The 23681-nt window shown below is 35.5% G+C and overlaps 3 protein-coding genes and 1 long non-coding RNA gene across 5 annotated transcripts in view; 1 reads left to right on the top strand and 3 right to left on the bottom strand.

Annotated features, from left to right (window-relative positions):
• LOC136996988 (uncharacterized) overlaps positions 1 to 9831 on the top strand; it is a 32762-nt gene extending 22931 nt beyond the window's left edge. The window contains exons 2-8 of the mRNA XM_067347026.1: positions 5849 to 6028; positions 6110 to 6295; positions 6382 to 6454; positions 6598 to 6869; positions 7138 to 7366; positions 7479 to 9068; positions 9431 to 9831. Of these exons, the coding sequence (XP_067203127.1) occupies positions 5933 to 6028; positions 6110 to 6295; positions 6382 to 6454; positions 6598 to 6869; positions 7138 to 7366; positions 7479 to 7597 (975 nt within the window). The 5' untranslated portion in view covers positions 5849 to 5932 and the 3' untranslated portion in view covers positions 7598 to 9068; positions 9431 to 9831. The remainder of the gene's footprint in view (positions 1 to 5848; positions 6029 to 6109; positions 6296 to 6381; positions 6455 to 6597; positions 6870 to 7137; positions 7367 to 7478; positions 9069 to 9430) is intronic.
• On the bottom strand, positions 3158 to 4141 carry LOC136997425 (uncharacterized protein PF3D7_1120000-like). The gene has a single exon (XM_067348166.1). It carries the CDS (start codon positions 4139 to 4141, stop codon positions 3158 to 3160), a length of 984 nt encoding a protein of 327 aa, XP_067204267.1.
• A 5069-nt stretch (positions 9832 to 14900) lies between the features above and the next one.
• Positions 14901 to 20211, bottom strand: LOC136997021 (uncharacterized). Of its 2 annotated transcripts, none has more exons than XR_010887837.1 (5): positions 18735 to 20211; positions 17518 to 17831; positions 16557 to 17031; positions 15161 to 15323; positions 14901 to 15084 (listed from the first exon to the last, which is right to left on the bottom strand). It is a non-coding gene; the product is annotated as an uncharacterized lncRNA (long non-coding RNA). The 2 variants fall into 2 exon arrangements; XR_010887838.1 differs by having other exon boundaries at positions 16557 to 16719; positions 18735 to 20206.
• Positions 20212 to 20640: 429 nt separating this feature from the next.
• Positions 20641 to 23537, bottom strand: LOC105667509 (uncharacterized). Its single transcript, XM_067348157.1, has 2 exons — positions 21771 to 23537; positions 20641 to 21684 (listed from the first exon to the last, which is right to left on the bottom strand). The coding sequence occupies exons 1-2, from the start codon at positions 23535 to 23537 to the stop codon at positions 20659 to 20661; spliced, it is 2793 nt and encodes a 930-aa protein (XP_067204258.1). The 3' UTR covers positions 20641 to 20658.
• Positions 23538 to 23681: the final 144 nt, after the last annotated feature.

Here is a 23681-nt window from a genome sequence, read left to right as displayed (position 1 = left end):
ATTTCACTTCCCAACCTAAACCTCGCCACTCTCCTCCATCTACTCTCTCCCCACCCCTTTTTAAGATAACCCGGTACCCCCTCTCCTATCACCTTTCCATACCATCTATTGTATCTTGATCCTCCTATCTTTTCCTCTCTTTCTCTCTCCTATATCTCCCTGTCCTTTTTTCTAATCTCCCCATATTCTAAATCCTCTTTTTCCCTCCTTCCCTCCTCCTCCTCCGTCTCTATTCCCCTTTCCTCGAAGAACTTTCTCCTCTCTCCCTCCCATTCTGAGTTTGCCCTTCCCTTTCCTACTCTTTCCCTCATCTCCCCCCAGCACCTTCTCGCCAGCTCACTCCCCTTCCCCCCTTCCAGTCTTCTCTCAAAATCCCACGCCCTTTTCCCTGCTCTTCCTCTCAATTTTTCCCTCTTCAACTCCTCCCTTATCATATATCCCGGCGTTCTTCCGTCTACCCCCAACACCCACTTCATGTATCTCTCCTCCAATTTCTCCATCTTCTTTCTTTCTTTCCACCCCCATATTTCCGCTCCGTATCCCATCACCGTCCATACCAATCTGTCGAAAAGCCACATTCTCCTCCCCCAATCCTTCCCAAACCTTCTCTTACCTATCCCCCACACCTGCCCCATTATAGCCGCTGCCCTCTTTACTCTTTCTCTTACATGCTCTTCCTGTTTTCCGTTCCTCTTCAGCGTGTATCCTAAATATCTGAATTCCTTTACCTCTTCTATCACCTTCCCTCTCCACCTCCATACTTTCTTCCCCATCCTTCCTCCCCCCTTTCTAAACCTCAGAATCTTAGTCTTACCTAAATTTAGCTCCAGCCTCTTCCTTTCCAAATACCCCTCCAGCCTCTCTATCATACTCCCCATCTCCTCCTCATTCTCCGCCATCATGACTATGTCGTCCGCGTAAGCTAAGGTGTGTACTCTCCCTTCCCCCAACCTCACCCCTCCCCATCTGATCTTTCCCATCTCCTCCTCCAAATCCGCCGTTACCACATTAAAAAGTAGCGGGCTAAGTGGGCACCCCTGTCTCACCCCTCTTGCCGTCCAGAATGCCTCCCCCATTTCCCCTCCTACCCTTACCCTACTCCTCGTTTCCCTCATAATCTCCTCCACTCTCACTACCAATCCCTCTCTTATCCCACGCTCCCTCATCGCCTCCACCAAAACTCCCCTCTCCACTGAGTCAAACGCCGCCTTCAGATCGACAAACATTGCCACCATCCTTCCCTTCTTCTTTCCCAATTGCTTATTTACCAGATAATTTAACACATATATATTGTCGATCGTCCCCATTCCTCTCCTGAAGCCCGTCTGATTGTGCGGCATTATTCCCCTACTCTCTATCTCCTCTCTCACTCTCTCCGCCAACACCATCACATACACCTTATACAAGGTCGGCATCATCGTCACCCCCCTATATTCCTCCACCTTCTCTCCCTCCCCCTTTTTCATTATCGGCACTATTACCCCCTCTTTCCAATTTTCCGGCCATCCCTCCCCTTTCCAAACCCTATTGCAAAATCCCCATACCCACTCCTCCAGTTTTTCCCCTCCATACTTCCATACCTCCGCTGGTATCTCATTAATCCCCGCCGCCTTTCCGTCTCTTATCGTTCTCAATGCTCTCCTTATCTCCTCCCTATCTATCTCCTCCTCCTCCTTTCCCTCCCCCTGTCCACTCCTCTCCCCCCCTCTAACCACCCTCCCTTCCACTCCCCCTAATATCCTCATAAAATGCTCCTTCCAATCTAGCATCTCTATTCCCTCATTTACTCTCTTCCTCCTCCTCCTCTCCCTATTTACAATCTCCCACACCTCACTCTCTCTTCTCGCCTCTTCCGCTCGTCTTTCCCATCTTCTGTTCTCCTTCTCTTTCTTCCTTTCACACAGTTTCCCATATTCCCGCTTCTCCCTTTTATACCTCTCTCCCTCCCCCCCTTTCCTCCTCCAATCTCTTAATTCCTTCCTTACCCGCTTCTTTTCTCTTACACATTCCTCATCCCACCATCCTTTTCTTCTCTCTTCCCCCTTTCCCAATTCCTCTTCCGTCTCCTTCAACGCCTGCTTTATCCTGCTCTCCAAACTATCCCACTCCTCTCCCATCCCCTTCCCTTCTATCCGTATCCTTCCCATTTTTTCCGCAAACTTCTCTCTCCCTTCACGATCCCATATCCCCCTTCTGCCCCTACCCCCTTCTTCCCTCCCTTTCTTCCTCTTCACCTCCCCCTTACCCATAACTCTACCGGGTGGTGATCCGAGTCCACCCTGTCTCCTACCCTCATCTCCTCTAACCTGTTCCTTATCTCCCCTTCCCCTATTATATAATCGATTACTGTGTTTCCCCTCCCTCCTGTGAATGTATACTCCCCCTCCCAGTCCCCTCTTATACTCCCATTAAAGATCTCCCACCCTCTTTCCTCTATATATTCCAGCAGCTTCCTCCCCTCTCTATTTATCTTCTTGTCTTTTGATCGCCTTTTTCCCGTCTCCCCCTCCTCCTCCTCTTCTTCCCCTCTCACCCCTCCCCCCTCTCTTCCCGTTCTTGCATTAAAATCCCCCCCTATTATCTCCCTCACTCCCCCCTCTTTCTCCTCTACCCATTCTTCCATCCCCTGCAACGTCCTTTCTATTCCATCCCCCGCGTATACCCCTATTATCCTCCACCTCTCCCTACCTACTTTCACTCTCCCTACTACCATCCCATCCTTTTCTACCTCTATTTTTGACCCCTTCTCCCACAATTCCTTTCTGATTCCCATCACCATTCCCCCCATCCTCCTCCCTTTTTTGCATCTCTTCTTCGCTAACTGTACCCCCCACTTAAATCCTTTTGGCAGCTTTTCTTTTATTCTGCTCCATCCCTTCTCATCCAACCACGTCTCTGATTCTCTCAAGAATCATCACGTCCCACTCCTCTATGCTCCTCCAAAAATCCATGTCCTTCCTTCCCATCCCCGCAACATTCCAGAACGCCACCTTCCACCCTTTCCACCCTTTTTTTACTTCCTTCTGCCCTTCCCTTTCTTTTTTCCCTCCCCCCTCTCCTACCTCCTCTCCTCCTTCTTCCCTCCTCCTCCGTCTTCCCCCTGTCCCCCCTGTCTTATGTTTCCCTTCCCATCTCTCAGCACTTCCTCCTCCTCGTCCTACCTCCACCATTGTTCATCAATCCTAACCTTGCCGTATCCTATCCACACCTTTCTCCCTTCCCTTTCCTCCTTCCGTGCTACTTCCTCCAGCCTCCATCTCATCCTTCTTTCCCCCCATGTCCAGTCTTCCAATATCCTTTCTCTCCTGCCCTTCAACATTCCTTTCTTCGCCCACACTTCCCTTCTCTGCTCCTCGTTCCCCAACTTAACCAAAAGCATTTCCCTTCCTTTTCCGCCCTCTCCTCCTAATCCCTTAATTTCTTTGATCTCTACCTTTGCCCCCACGGCTCTAAATATCTCCTCCACCGCCTCTTTCTTCTTCCCCTCCTTCACCTCTACCCCTTTAATCAATATATTTTTCCTCCTCTCCTCTCTCTCCTTCATCTCTATCCTTCTTTCTACTTTCTTTAGTCTGTCCTTTGTTTCCCCCTCGCTCTCTCTCCCCTCTCTCCTTCCCTCTTCTCCCTTTTCCGCCTTCCTCCCCTCTATTCTTTCCACTTTTTCCACCAGTCCTTCTATACTTTTTTTCATGACCTCCCTTTCCTCCTTCCACCTCCTCTCTCTCTCTCTAAATTCTCTTCTCATTTCCTCCATTTCCTCCCTTACCATCCTTCCATTGTCTTTAATCCCTTCTTTCACCTCCTCCTTCATCGCCCTTAATTCTTCCCTCCATCCCTTTACCCCTCTCATTTCCTCCATTACCTCCTCCATTTCCTTTTTCCACTTCCTGATCAACTCCTCTAGACCCTCTGCCCCTCCTTCCCTCTGTCCCTCTGTCTCTCCCCCTCCTTCCCCCTCTATTTTCCCTGGCGATCTCTGCGTTTTCCTACTCTTCCTAAATCCCTCATCCTCCTCCTCCTTCCTTCTCTCCCCTGATTTTTCCCTCTTCCTCTTAAACATTTCCTCAACATTCCCCAGGCTCATGCATCTTTCCCTTGCCTTCCTCTTTTCTATCCCGCCAGATCGCGCCTTACCATCCATCCCTGCCCACTCGCACCACCTCTTCCTCTCTTTACACGCCGTAGTCTATGCCAGCCCACCTGCCCACCTGTCACTCTCATAGACATAGGAATATAGGGACCGAGCATATCGTTGCGGGGGGGAAGCTACTGCGGGACGGTGCGACGAGGTAAAGTGTGCCTAAATTTGATTGGCTATTAGTTTGCGCAAGCGCGATGTAAGTATCGTGCGACTTCCAGTGTGCATGGACATAGGAATATAGGGTCAGAGTGTAACGTCGCGAGAGGAAAATCACTGAAGGAAGGGGACGAGGTAAACTGTGCATATTTTTGATTGGCTACTATTTGACGCAAGTGCAATTGGTCATTATTCGACGCAAAAATATTATGCAATTTGGGCAGATATAATGAGCATTTGAAGTTATATCAAGAAAAAACATTAATTAAAATTGTTATTTTAAATATATTTTGTGAATATAAAAAATGGTGCAGTGTTTTGTACAGTCTTGTAAAAATAGATCCGACTATCAAAATTGGAAACAAAGTAATAGCAGAAATAATGTAAAAATAACATTTCACAGGTATTGAAATTATTTATTCATATTAAAGTTAATATTATATGTTTAAAATAATATTATATATTTTATTTTAAAAGTATAAGAGTTGTTAAAAATATTGTTTTTTTTTCTTAGTTTTCCCAAAGATCCTAAAACTCGTACATTGTGGTTAGATATTTTGGAAATAAATTCATCATCTATCCCAAGTACAGCTCGTATTTGCTCTGTCCACTTTGAAGAGAAATTCTTTGACAGAACATGTTTGATAACTCGACTTAGACGAAATGCATTACCTAGTGCAGTGCTCGGAATTAGTCTGAACATTTCAGCCGATTTCCGTGGTATACGCCTCCTCTCCTCTCCTTACCGCGCGCACCGCAGCCGCTAGGGCCAGCGCCGCCGAGCGTTAGGAGCGGCACTATCCGATTATGAATGGGTTCTTCTCCCTATTTATTAAAATTTAAAAAAATTTATTAAAATTTATTTATTAAAAATAAATTTAAAAATAAAAAATTTATTTTTAATAAATTTCAATAAATTTTTTTAAATTTTAATAAAAAGGGAGAAGAACCCGCTTATAATCGGATAGTGCCGCTCCTAACGCTCGGCGGCGCTGGCCCTAGCGGCTGCGGCGCGCGCGGTAAGGAGAGGAAAGGAGGCGTATATCACGGAAATCGACTGAAATGTTCAGACTAATTCCGAGCACTGACCTAGTGTATAATAACAACAGCATACGTATAACGATAACCAATCAGATTCAGGCACAGTATCATGGCGGACCCCCCCGCATTTTGGCTTCACTCCCCTCGTCTATCAACCAAGTTTACGCTCCGTCCCTATATTCCTATGTCCATGGTCACTCTATACTCTGGGCCCTTTTTCCCTTCTATCCTGCCCTTCCCTATGCCCACCTCATTCACACGCTCTCACTCACACCTCCACTCTCTCCTCCCCACACTCCTACCTTTCCTCTCCTTTCCGTCACTCACTCACGCTCAATCACCACGTGCCTCTCGCTACTGCGCCGGAAACGGAAGTCCCTTGTTATTCACTATAAATAACTTAATTACAACGCTCAAAAATGCTTTTATTGATAAAGAAATTTTATAGATTAGAAAATGATTTCATTATATTGTGTGCAATTTTTAATAACTTTTAAAAAATTATTGCAGATAATAAATGTTATATAGAAAAACGTCTCGATATGTTTAAATTGGAAAAAGCTAAAAAAAAATAAAGAATTAAATAAAAGAGAAATGTTTCTTCGCAAAAAAAAGGAAGTAAAATCATTGTACTCTTCATCTATAACACCAAAAGCAGCTAATACTAAAAGCAAAAATAATACTAAAAAGGTAAATTATAATTTTTTTTTAATACATATTTTTTTCATATTGTTTATATTGTTATTTATAAATTGTCTATTGAAATCTTAGGTCTTAAAAGAAATACAGAAGACATCAAATTTTGCAGTTTTTGATGTACTGAATAAATATACTAATTCAGAATTGCCTGATAATAATGTTATTAACAATAATCATATTGTTAACAGTACGATTGATTTATCAAGTTTAAGTACAATGATTGATGATTACAATATTTCGCAAGATAATAAAAGAATGGTATTTCAAAAATGCATAATTTAAATCAGAATATTATTTCAATCAATAATAATATGAATTAAATATGATTTGAAATACCTTTACAGGATCATAGTCCAACAAAGGAAGAATTGAAAAAAATGCTTTTTGAAACTAGAAAAGAGTTAAAAAAAAGATCTTGTAAGTTTGTTGTTAAAATTTATATTATAGTATAACATAAATTATATAAGTTATGTTAATATTATCATTTCACTATTACGTACAGTATTATAGTTCATTTCATTATGTATAATGTATACATAATAGAATATATCTGTTTCTAGTCTTAAAGGAGATTGATAAAGATTCCTGTCAATTAACTTCGTCAGAGAACATTAATGATCTTGAAATGGATATAGAAGACTCACGATCCGAAATCATAAATCCTTTAGAGAATGTTGATGATAATATAAATCCTTTGGAGAATGCTGATGATAGTATAAATCCTTTAGAGAATGTTGATGATAATATAGAAAATCTTAAGGATAATGATATTGAAATAGAACAATTTGAAGCTACAGATACTCAGTTATATGGAAAAAACTTCGAGACTAAGGTAAATATTCTAATGCTCGGTTTATCAATATAGATTAACTTTAATCTCATTAGTTTAACTTTCTTCATCTTTTTCTAGTTCGAAGAATTAGAAAAAGATGAAGAGCAAGTTAAACTAAGATTATATAGTTAATCTACGTTGGTGAAATCGGGCATAAATGGGATTATTTATTGTACAGTAAATATTAATTTAATTTTTAATTGAATTTCATGATTAATAAATGCAAAATCATACTGTAAATTATTAAACATAAGAAAATTGATTGCAGATGGTACACTTAAAGGATAATTTCTATTGTAGAAATATAATATATTATGCAGCAATAGGGAATTCTCATAGATCATCGCAGATAGCTAGAAGACTTAAAACGGGAGTGTTTAAAAAGGAAACATTAATTAATTGTACTCTGACTGGACAAACTCCTAGATCACAAGGAAAAGACCGACAAAATCTTAAAATCTCATATTTACATCCTTTTGCAATTAAAGCAATAGTTGGTAAGTAATAATTTTTTACATTATTATAATTTTAATAAATTACAATAAATAAAAATTTTTATTATAAAAAAGTTTGTAATAGATTTTTAAATTCATAAAATTACGTTTTCAGATTGTTCTATTGAGTACGGGGCCAAACATGGTTGGATCATACAAACAAAAAAAGATTTACATCGAGCTATAATACAAAGGATTGGAGAAATAAAAAGAGAAGCAAGAAATAATGAGTAAAGAGAGTAACCTCGTTTTTACACAATTTTTTTATCGTTTACGTAGATATTTCAGTTTTTTTTTTAAATTTATAAAAGCACTTGATTATTAATTTTATTTGAATTATTTTTATGTAATATATATTTAAAAGTATAATATATTGACTATAAATGGAACTTAAAAATACTAAGAAGAATACGAGTTTCAAATGTATTAAATAATATAGTTTTTGTTTCGTTTTGACTCTATTATTGTATACGTTTCAAAAGGTCTGCGCTATTTTCTCTTCGCGTGTATGACAAAGTGCTTTCTACATTCATCACATTACACATGTTTGCAATACATGAAAAAAGATTAATCTCTCTATTGCAAATTATAATAATAATGTTGATTTATTTTATTTCTTTTATTGAAAAATTTAAGTATTCTGAATATTGTTTTATATATATAAGTATATTTTATATATGAGATTGTTTTTATAAATTAATAAATATTATAAATAAATAATCTATTTGTAAAAATATATCGTCTCCCTTATGCAATCTAATCTCTGATAAGTCTCCCTTATGCAAATCTAATCTTTGATGAGTCTATTTTTGTAGTAAATAAAAAAATCAAAATACTTTCCCCTAATGTCAAAACCATAAATGTGCAAATTTTTTTAACCTCGTTTTTTTTTATAAAATTTATTTTATGCTACTTGATTTTGTATTTACAGAGTTTCAGAGTCTAAGATACCATAGAAGTACCTAAGATCTAAAGTATTCTAGGTATTCTTTAAAACTATATAAATTCTAAATCAAGTAGCATAAAATAATTTCACAAAAAAAAACAATGTTGAAAAAAATGTGCACATTCATAGTTTTGGCATGAGAGGGACGATATTTTGGTTTTTTTAATTTACTATGGTACAAAAATAGACCCATCAAAGATTAGATCTAATTATAATTGTAAAAATATATAATTGTATCTAATCATAGATATATATGAAGTATGCATAATACGATCTAATTATATATAATTAAAAACAATTTTATCTGTTTATATGTAATTAGATTAGGTCAAAATCCATACATAATTATATCTACAAAATTATATATAATTATATATAACTGGATATAAACTTTTTTTCCCGGGTTGTAAGAAACATTTAATTTTGTTTTTATTTATGATTTAAAAATGAATTCAATATTAATCATAATATAAATATGTAATACTATATCATTTGAATCATTTTCTTATGATAGTTAAAAATGTTTTTCAAGTTTTGAAAATGTAATTAAAAAATATTTTTTATAGGGTATTACACAAATTAAATTTGCTAGTGTACGTTATTTCAATGATAAGAGCAAAAAAATCCACATTATTTCTATTGACAAAATAAAAGATTTTACAGTTCTGCATAAGTATGAAGATCCATATTTTGTAAAAAGACTGAATACTATAACCAATGAAGAAAGTTTGATCGCAGCTCAAATTATGGAAGTAGGAAGTATGTACAAAATTTATTCTTATAATAACTTTTAATTTCAAGTGAAAAGTTAATACTTTTCTTTTTTTCTTCAAATCTTTTGCGGTATTCTTTGTTTTCTTTTAAAACTTTTTTCTACAAACTGATTTTTTTCATTTTTTTTTCATTTTGTTTGTTATACTCCATTCTAGCTTGGTATTATGTATGTGTTATGTAAAAAGATTCTGTAATTTATTTTTTTGTAGCTTTGATATTACTTTCTCTTATAACAATAATTGTATTATTTATTCTAATCTTTTACTGAATACATCTAATAAGTATTTCTTCTTTTCAGCAAATAATGTGATTTTATTACGTTTTTACTAATGTGTAATTCTTTGCAGCTAATGAAGAGGACTTGAAACATAACAAACAACGTTATGTCTTTAAAAAAATGCGCTACAGTGATGCCATACAAAAAATATTAGATAAAAAAGAAATATTAGAAAAAGAAAATCCAGAGCCTAACGAAACTCAAAAAGAAACGGTAATATTGAAAATAACGTTATTAATTATGCAATTAAACAATTTAACGGGTATTTTCAATAGAGAATACACGCAATTCTGGCTTAAACGCCTGAATTTTTTGTATGTTTTTAGTTTTCATATGCAAAATGTTTTATTAAAAAAAAATGTTTTCATATAATTAAGATATCACAATGTAATTTTATTGCTACATTTATCGAGACTACATAATGTAATTCCATTACTACATGCAAAATTAATAAACATATCTAAATCAAAATTGTATATTTTTTCGTTTTTCTATTTTTATCATTCAGCTCTTTAAAATATGATTGCTATAAAATTACATGATTTTCTAACATTACGTGATTTTTCAAACCATGTAATTTTCAAAAATCATATACTGATTTGGAACATTTCATTACGTGATTTACTTAGTCATTAATTACGTGATTTTGTTATGTAATTTTATCACTTGATTTTATCACGTGATTTTTTTCAGTAGGGTATGCAATATTAGATAACTATAAATGTTACAATATATGTATATAATATATTAAACCAATATTGACTTAGTACTGGTACAACATTGGGCCGATATTGGACTAATGTCAGCTCAATACTGGCATGCAACATTGGGTCAATGTCGATCACCAATGTTGGCACAATATTAGCATGCAACATTGGGTCAATGTCGATCACCAATGTTGGCACAATATTGGCATGCAGTGTTGGGCCGATCTTATCATTTAAATATTATACCGACGTCGGCGCAACATTATAGCCAGTACTGGCCCGACAGTCGGGAATTGGTGAACGACGCTGGCTTGACGCTAACCCAGCTATAAAACCGTATATGGGACCTAACATGTTTTATAATATGCCATAGTAAAAATTCGGATAAATATGCATTTTAGGTCACACCTCACCAATTTTGTTGCCCTTTTGATATGTTGTAGCGGGGGAGGGGGGGTATTCTGAGTAATTCCCCGTAAAAAATAAATGGGGAACGGCTTTGGTTTAGGAGATATAACAAATTGAAGTTTCACAAATTTAATACTCTACTTTAGGTGTTATAAGCTGATATTACGAACAGTGAAATTTGTGTATGTCGTACTAATCTGTTGAAAAATGTAAACAAAGTTATATGATCATAGATATTATGTCAACAGTCCGCTACCTATTTCTTGCAGTTCGTTAACAGCGTTCAACGTGCGACTGCATGAATTAAATATTTATGGAATACGTGTGGGCTTAACCTTCATTCATCTTGATAATTTTGTCGATAAATTGGAACCATTGGTTAAAGTTAATCGACAATGGAAAAATATTGTAAAAAAGTCGATAAATATGGATACGTAAATTACGATACATAATGGAGGCCGTCGCGTAACACATTGCAAATTAAATCTAAGGTGAATCGATTTAATAACGAAGCTCATTTGTTAAGATGGAAGCTTGGAGAAGAGATAATACAAGTGTTTATACATCAAATCGACGACCACGAAATGGCTGTTATCAAATTGGAATGCAAATCGAAATCACGCATGGAACTCTCGCTGATGGAATCCTTATTGATAGAGAATTTGTCGACGGTCAATGAAAAACTATCGCCGATTGAGAAGTTCTATCATGGCCAAAGCATCTTTATCACCGGCAATACCGGTTTTTTAGGAAAGCTGTTTGAGTGCAGAGCGCTTTAGAACTATACAAGAAAAATTTGGCGATTCAAATTTTCTAAAAAATCTGAAACTTTCCAGAAATATAATACATATAAACCTAATCAAAAAGCTACTTTTTGTTTTGGCTAGAAAACTGTTATAAGGATAGAAGCACCCATCAAAAAAATTTTAATATCTTCGTGAAAAAGATATTTGAAAACTTCATTCTTCATGAAAGATATTTAAAAAATGTTAAATGCAAAATGTTAATGGTTATTGTACTGAGATATCAATTAACAATATACAACGCATAATTAAGTCTTATTTTTATTTTTGATTATGTAAAATTTCCTAAAATATAAATTATGTAAAACGCTTATATTTTATCAGTTACATATTATTTATAGATGGTAACACTATAAAGAAATAATATATTAGAAAGGCATTGAGAGCCGTCGCGGGATGTCAGTGCAAAATTTTAATTTTTCTTAAAGAAATTAATTTATTAGTCTACGTGAGACAGTTAACTTTGTACACCGATCTCTGGTTTGAGATACTTAAAGTGTATGAAAATTTTAGTACATTGTTCTCACATATGGAGGATCAGTATGTACTGATAGGAATTATTAGAAAGAAAGGAAGAGAGAAAAAATATCAGGGCGCGAGTGGCTAAGCCGGGATTATAAAGAAAAACCTGCCTTTAAACATTTCTTAACAAAAAATTCTATTACAGCACGATGTTACAAATTTTCCATGTTAAAAAATACACTGACACATCAACTTTGAATGGCTTGTAAGTAAAGAATCAATTGATAGATAGATTTCGCACTTCATATGGGTTCATATGAAGAGTGAAGTTGTACAACCAATTAAAATTTAAAACTCTACTATTGACTTACAAATGTCGCTCCGCGAACTTTTCAGACTGCCCTCGTATATTAAACATTATCTTGATAGACATTAATTAATAATTTAATATATGTCTTAACGTTTTTAGCTTTGATTAATCGAAAAGATTTATCGTTTTTCCGTGAAAATTTATTTTGAATTTATTAATTTCTAAAACAAAATGTTATGTTATAGACCTACAGAAATATTCAGTATTACAATAATAAAAACAATAGCTTAAAGACTCTAGCTAGATGTAAAAAGTAGCAATTGTTAAATTTTGCTTCTTTTTATTTTTCAAACGTTTTGCTCCATCTTTATAACCATCTCCAATGTTTTATAAATATTGATGAACTAGCCATTAGACAAATAACAAATTTATGGAATTCAATTATTTTACAATTTCAAATTTAGCTTAATTGTGTTGTGTCATTAAATAAAAAATTAAAGCAATGTGCTGTAAAATTTGCAAAGAAATTACGTAATCAAATTGTACTTTGTTCAATATTTTATGATCTAAGTTATTTCTGTAGATGCTGCCATTATCATTAGCGAGCGACTCGCTCGATTGATTAACAGAAAAAAATTTAAATAATTGCTACTCAGTGACCACACCTTGCTAATTAGTCTTCAAGTTCTTTTTTTTATTGTTGCGTCATTAATTTGTATTCTAAGAGCTCGAGATTTCTTTTAAATCAAACGTAGAAAAATTGAATTAAAAAAAACTCATGTAAAGCTAATCTAGTAACTGTTAGATAACCAAAAAAAATTCTTACCGTCCTTCAATAGTTTCATATTTTCATATTTCTTGGAATTGTTTAAGAACTTATGTAAATGTTATGTCTGATGGTTTTACACTTAAAGGGACCACTCACTTACAGTTTTTGAAGAGGCACACCAGAACTGCAGAGCAAAACTCCTACCATTTGTTAAAGAAAAAGATTAAAGTCGAAGATTTATTATAAATGATAAAAGTTATCGACTTTTATTAATCTTTTATAATGAATTTCTTTTAATTTCGTTAATGTGTAATTTTTGTGGATTTACCATTATTCACTTTATGCAGGTATTTGAAAGACTTAAAGACAAGCAACCGAACTTCCGGGATCAAATAATTGCTATAACGGGAGATTGTAACTACCCGAATCTCGGAATATCTTCGGAAGATCGGGCTACTCTCATTCGAGAAGTTTCGATTGTCTTCCATATCGCGTCAACAGTGAAATTTGATGAGAAGTTGAAATTAGCACTAACAATTAATGTCGGAGGTACAAAAGACGATCTAAATCTTTGTAAGGAAATCTTTAATCTAAAGGTATTTAAATATATTTAAGAAACAAAAAACGATAAGAATTATCTAAGAAGCATCTTACAATTATTTCATGATTTATTATTTATTTATTTCTTTATTATTCTGTTATTTATTATTTACGATTTATTATTTATTTATTATTTATTCAATCAAATGACTTTTCTCGAAAATTTAAAAGTTAAAATTTTATAGTAAAACAACGCGACTGATATTTTACTTGTTCAATTTCTTCAGTCATTTGTGTATGTATCAACGAAATTTGTGTATGTATCAAAGAAATTTATTTGCGTTAAATTAATTAATAATTTTTTTATATTAACAGATTAATACAACATATATGTGTATTTTTATTATTATAGATACTTATAAAAATTTTATTATTATACTTATATACTTATTATATTTATTATATTTAATTTTTATTATAGATACTTATAAAATTTTATAATCACAATGTTGCCGCATATTTAATGATCCCTAATATATACCCCATCATATTTGTTTTAAAGAATTATTTTAAGATTTCAACAGAAACATTTCAATAATATTTTATTAGCAAATATTTGAAAATTGTTAACACTTTGTAAATTTTATCATATAAATATTCACATTTGCAATGTTGAAACATATATTACAATTTCATTATTTAAGTTTGTATCATAATAAATTTGTGTATGATGCTTTTTATATTATCCTAGAATTGTACTTACATTTATGAATTTCAGTTACAATTTCTTGACAATTTTTGAGGTTTTCACAATTAAATATAAAAAATAAATTTCTTTATAGTATTTCTTTTGTAAATAATGCATATAAACAGTAAATATTATTTTAAAAATAATTTTTAAATATATACTATTTTTTCTTTTATTTTACTACTTTACAAATGATGTTTTTTGTGTATATCCCCAAATTATATTTTATTTTCATTGATACAGTCTAAATACGAGTACAAAGCAATTTGTATCACAAATGCATCTGTTGCAGCGATATTTAACATTATAAACGTTAAATATCTAGCGCTATAATTTGCAATATATGTAATTTATAGCGCCTTTCTAATTTACTTTTCAATTTTTATTACGCAATTTCCAGTGCTATCAATATTTTACAAAATAAAAGTATTTTTTCGATAAAAACTCAAAGCATTTCTATATTAAAGGAGCGAGAGAGAAAACACTAAAGCGTGCGAGAGAGATAGCTACTGTTCGACGATGAGATAATCATGCTCTCCCCTTCCTTCGTCGCCCCTCACCTACAAGCTGTTTCTAGCTCCCCCCTTACTTCATCGTCCCTCGCCCATAATCGGTTTGCCTGAGGTAACCTTCTCTCTATAGATCTTGGTGTATACCACGAGAATCGGCCGAAAAGATGAAATAATTCCGAGCCTTGTCTTAAACTAAAAAATTCCGTTAAAAAAATAATCAATTTTTTTGACCAGAAAAATGAGATTTTCCCCTTAAGAGGAATATAAATAATATTAGCAAATTAGATATAAAAATTTTATTTCCATGCAATCCAAAACATATGCGTAAACTTAATTTACAATCCCAAGTTTCTTATTCCATTATTGACGTAAGTTTTTCATAAAATTGTTGATGCGATAAGATAAGCATCTTGCTGAAAATGTTCATATTGCTTCCAAGGTAGGTTGGATGGTAAGCTCCGTAATCTGAAATTAAACAACGTGCACAATGGTTTTCCTATACTTTTATATTATTGAAAGAATATGTATTAATAATTTAAACCTGAACTTCCGGTCGTGTTCCAAGAACATAAATGAGCGCATTCGCCACATCTTCTGGTTCAATACACCGTACTCTCTCGAAGAAATTAAACAATTTTTTCGTGTGCTTAGTTAAGTTAGTTCTCACTGCACCAGAGCTAATGCTCTGCACTAGGGCTAATGCTCTGATAAAACAAACAATTAAAATCGTAGAAATCATCAATTTTTGTTATATATCATGTATAATTATATAAATACACATGTATAAATTAAATTATATTATCTAAATAGAATAATATATATGTACAGTAGACCACCGTATAACATGGGGGATATGTTATATAAAACCATGTTATACAAGTCACACAGGTTATACATATCGTAACTCGCAAGAAAAGTGACACAAGTCGAAATTTTTCGAATTTTGTTTTATGTGCGGATTGTGTTTTAAATATATCGACCTTCAATCAGGAAAAGTGATAGAAGTTGAATTCAAATACTTTCGCGTGAATCCGCTATGTTTAATACTTCCGTAAATAATTAATTTTGAAAATATTAAATATTGTATACCTCAACATAGACATGTGAAATTGTTTTCCGTAAAATCAAACTTGCTTCAGATGATTTATAACTTGCGACAGAATTTGAGATAAAAACCAATTCATAATATTATTTACAGGAAACGTTATTATTAATGCAATTTCTTCTTTTCTCTCTCCTGAAAGATTTTATTTTTTTAACTTATGTCATTTTTCTTGCGGGTGTGCCGCAAATATATGGATTATGTATGCATATGAAAACGCATATTTATAAAAGATGTAAGGGTTTATTATAAAGAATGTAAAATAAATATTAAAGATGTTGCTTTTATACGGAGAAATTCGAATGTGAAAATGTAAACTTATTTTTCGTGTTATACAAATCTGTTTTACCGAGGTATAAGAGCACTGTCACAATTTTCTATTGTGCTATACCCAGCTATATCAGAGCTCGGCGTTAGTTGCACATTTCGGCTCGATTTTTGAGACGACGCTGCCCGCTCTCCCACTACCGCGCGGTCGCTGGCGGCCAAGCCGCCGATAGCCTTGACTCAGGAGCGTCTGTGTAACAAATAGGCTGAAAATTTTATTTTCTGAAAGGTGCCCGCTCATTATCAGCCAATTTGTTACACAGACGCTCCTGAGTCAAGGCTATCGGCGGCTCGGCCGCGTGGTAGTGGGAGAGCGGGAGGCGTCGTCTCAAGAATCGAGCCGAAATGTGCAACTAACGCCGAGCTCTGTGCTATACGAATCCGTGTTATACGGGGGGTCTGCTGAATATGCATTTATTATTGATAATAATTATAATAAATTCCTATTGTTTATAACTGTAGCAAATCAGGTAAAGAATGAAAATGGATTTAAATGATCGCAACTTACTGTAACTCGAATAGGAGCCTGAACGGCTGCTATTTCTCGTCGTACTGCGGTGGTCAAAACGCGAGAGGCGTGTTTAGTGGCAGGATAAATATTAAATGAGTAGCCATCAATATCTGACGTATTTTCTAGGACGTATCCTCTTGGAATATTGTGAGCTAGAATACTGCACATCAAAACTGTCTACGTCAAATTGCTCATTAAATTATCAAATGTTTTTAAAAAATATTTCTATCTTTTCTCTTCAGCATAGAAAAAACACTTGTATTAGGAATAATTTATTTATTCGAAAACTTTTCACGGAACTCGGCAATATAGCAGTTAACGAACAATTCATATAAATAATGATACTTGTTAATATTGAAAATATGCCCTTCGACATTTCGCTGCCGCATCGAATTAACGGCCTTATTCATACACACAGCATATGTGAGCACATTAATATTTAGCAACTTTTCGAATGTTTTCCTTTCGCTGTCTACAAATATAAATTATGCAATTGTTTGAAATGCATCAACGACAAGAAAAACTGAAGCTTTCCACTATCGATAAAAATACTTACTTGCCATCTCGAATTGTACACACGGAGCCAGGAATGCCTTCTCACATGAAGTTACACACGTCTCGTCGGACATGTCAGGCATACCGGACCATGCGTGCTTCACCTCTCAATATTCATGCATTATAACTGTAGATATTCGAAAAACGGATACGTCAAACTATGAACTGTCAATTACATTTTCCCGCTCTGAGACGGTGTTGCCGTTTTTCGAATATCTACAGTTATAATGCACGAATATTGAGAGGTGAAGCACGCATGTCCGGTATGTCCGACGAGCACATGTAACTTCATGTGAGAAGGCATTCCTGTCCCCGTGTGTACATTGTATATAAAAGTATCAAAGTATAAATATAAATACTTATTTATATAATAAAATACTTATTTAGCACAAACGTGACGTACCAATTATGCGCGTATAATAACAGACGCCAGCACAATTGATCATGATGTCCACACCGCCCAATGACTCGATCGTCAAGAATGCCTTATCAATCTCATTCTCGATACTTACATCGCAGCATATGGAATGTAGCTTAGTCAAAGTATGAACTCGTTTACATTCTTCATCGAGCTTCGCCAATCTTTCTTTTTCGATATCCAAAGCAGCCACGTTCACTCCGTTTCGCAGAAGAGCATGTGTAATTGCTTTGCCCATACCGGATCCAGCGCCAGTAACAACCGCGGTTTTGCCAAGCCAACGATCCATAATTACTTGTCTACAAATATAACGTAGCTCACAGTTGACATGCTACTAATAATTATCGACCCGAAAAATAATTTCAAGCAAACGTTCATGATTACGTTTTTTACGTCTACAATTGAATGAGACTTATTGAATTATTTAGTATTTTTTTTATATTATTTTGTACCACTAAAAAGAATTTTGTACCCCGTGTCATTTAAGAAAAAATCGTGGATGCTAACTTAATATGAAGCTAGGAGAATCAAAAGAAAAAAACCAAAAGAAAACAAAAGCAGATGCAATTAGTATTGAATTTGTAGGTACTAATTTGGACCGCTTAAAACAAATTAAGAAATGCCTATTATCCCCTTAAAATAACTCCCATTTCAACACCCTCAAGAACAAGATTTTTTTTTCTCAGACTTTTAAAAATTTAAATTAGTAGAATTAAATGGCATTTATTGAATTATTTGTACTACTCATTTTGTATCTGTATTTTTGTATCGTATCATTTTGTACCAAGAAAAAATCCCCCAAGAAAAAATGGTCCCATTAATACAAAGCTAGCAGAATGAAAAAATAAAAGAAGAAAAATACATACAATTATATTTTAGTACTTTTACCCATGTTCTTCTAAAATATCAAACATATGATATGATTCATAATTGAATCATAATAATTACGCATTGAACAGTATTTAACAGCGGTATATTTATTTTCTTAAATGACACGAGTGCAAAATTAATTTTGGTGGTACAAAATAGTACAAAATAAGTACAAAATAACTATTTTGTAAATAATCCACTAAGTTGCATTCTATTTTGCTGATTTGGTCTTGCTAACTTAAGAAAATTTCTACAATCCCAGTCGACGTTATATTCAGCAGTAAATTTGTGGAAATGGCATTTCAATTAACAATATCAATAGTAATGCGTACTTGCGTGTATATCTTCTGTCTTTTGCCTTTTTTTCGTAGCCGTCAAAGAAGATAATTTATTATAAAACACACTTGAGAAAACGTTTAACTGCGTAACTGCTGCAATTGAATAAGCACTGATTCAAAGCAAAAGCATCATACCGATGGTTCAGTACAAACTGCGTCAGACGACAGATAACAGACGTAACACGATACAAGCAATTATTGTAACGATATAAACTGATATGATTATATGATCTTATTTGTCTTTTCGCTCGGAGTGGAAATAAAAAAAGTATTGTAAAGAACGAGTGATAACACAAATGTATGCATGTATATCTTGACAAATGTTTGTAAACTTCGACAGTATGATAATTATAATTACTTGCTACTCAAAGTAAAATATATGTAGAAATATTATAATATTTCCATTTTATGTTTACGTGTGGCAACCAATAGAAACTTTGAAGTGTCTGGCTATTATCTATTAACTTCGGCTGAGCAAGAAGAATCCTAGATAGCACCGAATTCCATGAATGTTCGTATATGATTCAAATGTTCTTTCTCAGGAATATTTGCATAGATGTTCCTTGACCTTTCCTGGAATGTTCTGAATATTCCATAAATGTCTAATGTATGTTCCAATATGTCTAGTGAATATTTGTATTAAATGTTTCTTGAGTGTCCATGGAGTATTCTCAATGTTCTATAAATATTCGCATAGAATGTACGTGGAATATTCACATAGATTGTTTCTATGAATATACATAGTATGTTCTATAGGAATGCTTACTATGCCACGTGGTTTTCAAGCATATGCAGTATACCATAAACACAGTATGGCGATAAACAAATAAAAAAACTGGGCACCCAATGCTACATGGTCGTTACTTAACTTGAATCGTCAATTATCTTTTTAGAAAGAACAAAGAAAGAATTATAACAAACATTATTTTTTTCAATTATGTAATATTGGATTATATAAATGTATAGTGCAGCAATTAAATAAGTACATATATTTAATAATTTTGCTGTACGAAAAACAGAGAAATTTGTGTATTACTTTCAAGATTATATTTACTGAACATAATTATACTTTAATAATATTTAAATTTATATTTAATAATTACAGAAATATAAATAAAAAATACATAATTAATTGTAGGATTGAACGAACTTACCTAGTGAAGTTCGATCTAGATTATGCCCCTTGTCTCGTCCGGATGGATATATAAAACTATGTAGTCGTGTCCCTGCACGTGCCCAGACAACAGAGTTCAAAAAACCACGCTAAATAAAACAAAAATTGGCTGTGCGCGCGGTTCGTCTTTTCCTCACTGTTCGCGCTGCGCGCGCCATCCACTTCATTCGTTCAAATAAAGGGAGGGCAAATCACTATTTCCAGGGAGGGAATGGCTAAAAAAGGCCCGGGAGGGAGGCTCCATCCGGACGAGACAAGGGGCATAATCTAGATCGAACTTCAATAGGTAAGTTCGTTCAATCCTACAATTATGCCCCAATGTCTCGTCCGGATGGATATATAAAACTATGTAGATGTTCAAATCTAAGTGATTTGCCCAGAAGAGGACCTGGGGAGAAGACATAACTTTGAGAAATGTAGACTGACAAAATGAAAAATATCCAAAGCCATGAACTTATAATGGATTATAAAGATTACATTAGAGAGATTATACGCATAGAATCGAGGCTATATAAAGTATCTTACTAAATAAAAAAAGAATGTAAATATACAAGTATATGGAATTGATAAGATTAATATTAAGAGAGTGTATATATATATATATATATATATATATATATATATATATATACATACATATATACACATATAGATACATATATACATATACATATCTATATGTATATGTAAGTCGAAAAGGCCAAAGAAACGTAACGAATGGTAGTAGGCTTGAGAAAAAAGCTGTTATTGTGAAAGAACCGTATTGCTAAAATCCTCGGGATTGACAATCGGTCTGTTGTAAAAATTGGCGAAGACTCGTGATTCCCCGGTCCAACCTGCGGCCCGCTTGATAATGTCAAGGGTGACACCTTTATCCGCTGCACGCGACGTCGCAGCGTGTCTAGTACTATGTGCCGAAAACACGGCGGTGTTGACGCCACATTCCTCTAGTATCTGTTTAATCCAGCGGGAGATAGTTTGAGAGGATATCGCCTTAAACGGTTTGCGATAAGAGATGAAAAGCGAGTCACACGATGGTGAACGTAATCCTCTAGTTCTGTTAATGTAGTGTTCCATCAGCAGAACTATGCAGAGATTGTCATGATCCTGAAAACGTGCAAAGCAGAGAAGTGGTTGGTAACGTCCCGGCGCTGAAGTTTTACTACGGTCGGGAATACGAATAATTAGCTTCTCTTTGAGGGAGACTTGAGAAAGTCTTATTGAGGCGAAGGTTTGAGCTCGATGGCCCGAGCCTAAGGCGAGGAGAAGAGCCAGTTTCTTGGTGATAATCTCCAATGAGAGAGATTCGTATGGGTAGATCAAGGCAAGTTTCGATAGTACTGGTGCCGGGTCCCAAACGTAGTCATACCGCGGACGAGGCGGCTTGAGCACCGCAACGCCCTTGCAGAATCTTCTAACCATAGGATGGTTACCGATCTCATTGTTGGAAATCAACGAGACTGCTGATCTCATAGTATTCAAACTGGAAAAGGAGATGTGAGGCAGCTCGTGAGCCAAAAACTCCAGCATTTGCGACACCGACGGAGAAAAGAGAGGCATTTGGTGGCGTTGGCAGAAATTCCACCAGATCTGCAGAGGGTAGGAGTATTGTTTAATTGTTGCTTCAGATAAGGAGGCTAGTAAAGCTGGAATTGCCCCCGGTGGAACTAAACGTTCCTTAAAGGCCTCCCGGATAATTTCCCGACCCCCAGGGAAAGCGTTCTCCACGATGGATGTTGGATCCTGAAAGGAGAAGAGAGCAGAGAATGACTAGGTGACAAAATTAGAGGTTCCGCTAGTAATAAGCGGCGGAGTAACGGAAACCAAGCCTGTGAGGGCCACCACGGTACTATTACAGTACCCGTTGCTTCATCCTCCACTATCTTCCTTAAGACTCGTGGCAAAAGAATAAAAGGTGGAAAAGCATAAAAGGAGAAATCTCTCCATGAGAGAGTAAAGGCGTCTACGGCGATCGAACCCGGATCCGGGAACCAGGATACGTAAGAATCGCACTTATTGTTGATTAAGGATGCAAATAGATCCACATTAAAAGGCCCGAAAGTCTTGAGCACCTCCTGAAAAGCTCCCTCAGAGAGAGACCACTCTGTATCAGGATCCGCGATTCGAGATTCCGTATCAGCGATAGAATTTTCAATGGAAGCTATATAGGAGGCAAAAATAAATATATTCCGGTCCTCGCACCATTGCCAAATTTCCCTGGCAATAGCTGAAAGGTGGGGGAATTGGATAGAACCAAATTTGTTAATGTAGGCTAGGGCCGTTGTGTTATCAACGCGGAGTAAAATGTCGCAGTCGTGAAGGTCAGCCGCGAAACATCGCAGGCCGTGAAAAGCCGCTTTAAGCTCCAAGGCGTTTATGTGTAGGACTTGATCCGACTCGGACCACCATCCATGTGTGCGTAAGTCTCCACAAGCTGCTCCCCAACCGTTTAGAGAGGCATCGGAGAAGATTTCCCTAACAAAATTGTTCGAGCAAATTTTGTTGGATTGATTTGAGTCAGAAAATATATTGATCCACCAAGAAAAATCTATTTGAAGTTCGAGGGGAATATCCATAAATGTGGAATAATCCGCGTTATTTCTGCGAAGCGCTAAAAATTTTTTTCTTTCAAACGCTCTAGTGTAAAGAAGTCCGTACTGGACTGCTGGACAAACGGAGATGAGTGATCCGATAAAGCTAGCCATTTCTCGAATGCGACATCTAGATTTTTGTGCCAAATGTATTGTTAAATGTAATAAGTTCTCTCGACGAGTGTCAGGAATTGACAAAGATTGCTTAATGGAATTGAAGATAAAACCTAGATATTTACATCTAGGTGATGGATCTAAATGAGATTTTGAAAAGTTTATTACGAAGCCCAAGGACTGTAGAAGATTCACAGATGCAAGTATATTATCTCTGCACTCATCTGCGGAGGATCCCAAGAGGAGGAAGTCATCGAGGTACACAACCGATTGGTAGCCCTGATTACGAAGAAAAGTGACCACCGGTCGAAGGATCTTCGTGAAAATATATGGGGCCGTGGAGAGTCCGAACGGCAATGCTGAAAATTCATACGTCACGTTACGCCACTGAAAACGTAAAAACCTTCGATGATTCTCGAATATTGGGACTAAAAGATAAGCGTTCTCGAGGTCAAGGGTAGCCATGTGAAAACCTGAGAGCATGAGACGAATGACTGTTCGCCAATCCTCTAATTTGAAATGAGGAGGTTCAATATATTTGTTTAAATCCCGTAGATTTAAAATAAAGCGTTTACCGCCTGACGATTTATTGATAAGAAAAAATGGTGATAAGAATTGAAACACGTGAGGTTCTACTGGGGCAATGGCTCCCTTGCATCGTAAACGTTCTATCTCTCTGACGCAAAGTGTCGCATCCGCTGGAGAAAATTTTGGCTCGGCGAGATAAAGGGAATACGGTAACCTTGTATCGCTTCCCGCACCAAACAATCTGTAGTAAGATCTGCCCATTGAGTGTAAAATTTTCTCAAACGACCCGCTGACTTTACCTTGTTTAGGGGCGGTGACGTGCCCGAGATCGAGACTGGGCTCGATAGGAGCGGCTCTTGGGAAGGCGATTTCCTGTCCGGCGAGCCGCATATGAGCGAGCAGGAGTCCTCTAATTTCCCGATTGGCGTGCTTTTAAATTGTAAGGCTGCTTTCGCTGTTATGGATACTGGCGAACGGGTTGTAATGATTTCTTTTCCATCTGAGGTAGAGATTTTGATACCTCGCGCCCTGTTT

This window comes from Linepithema humile, chromosome 1 (assembly GCF_040581485.1).
Source record: "Linepithema humile isolate Giens D197 chromosome 1, Lhum_UNIL_v1.0, whole genome shotgun sequence".
In the NCBI taxonomy this organism is placed as follows: domain Eukaryota; kingdom Metazoa; phylum Arthropoda; class Insecta; order Hymenoptera; family Formicidae; genus Linepithema; species Linepithema humile.
Note: the sequence above shows the minus strand (reverse complement) of the source record. Positions and strands in the feature narration are given on the sequence as shown.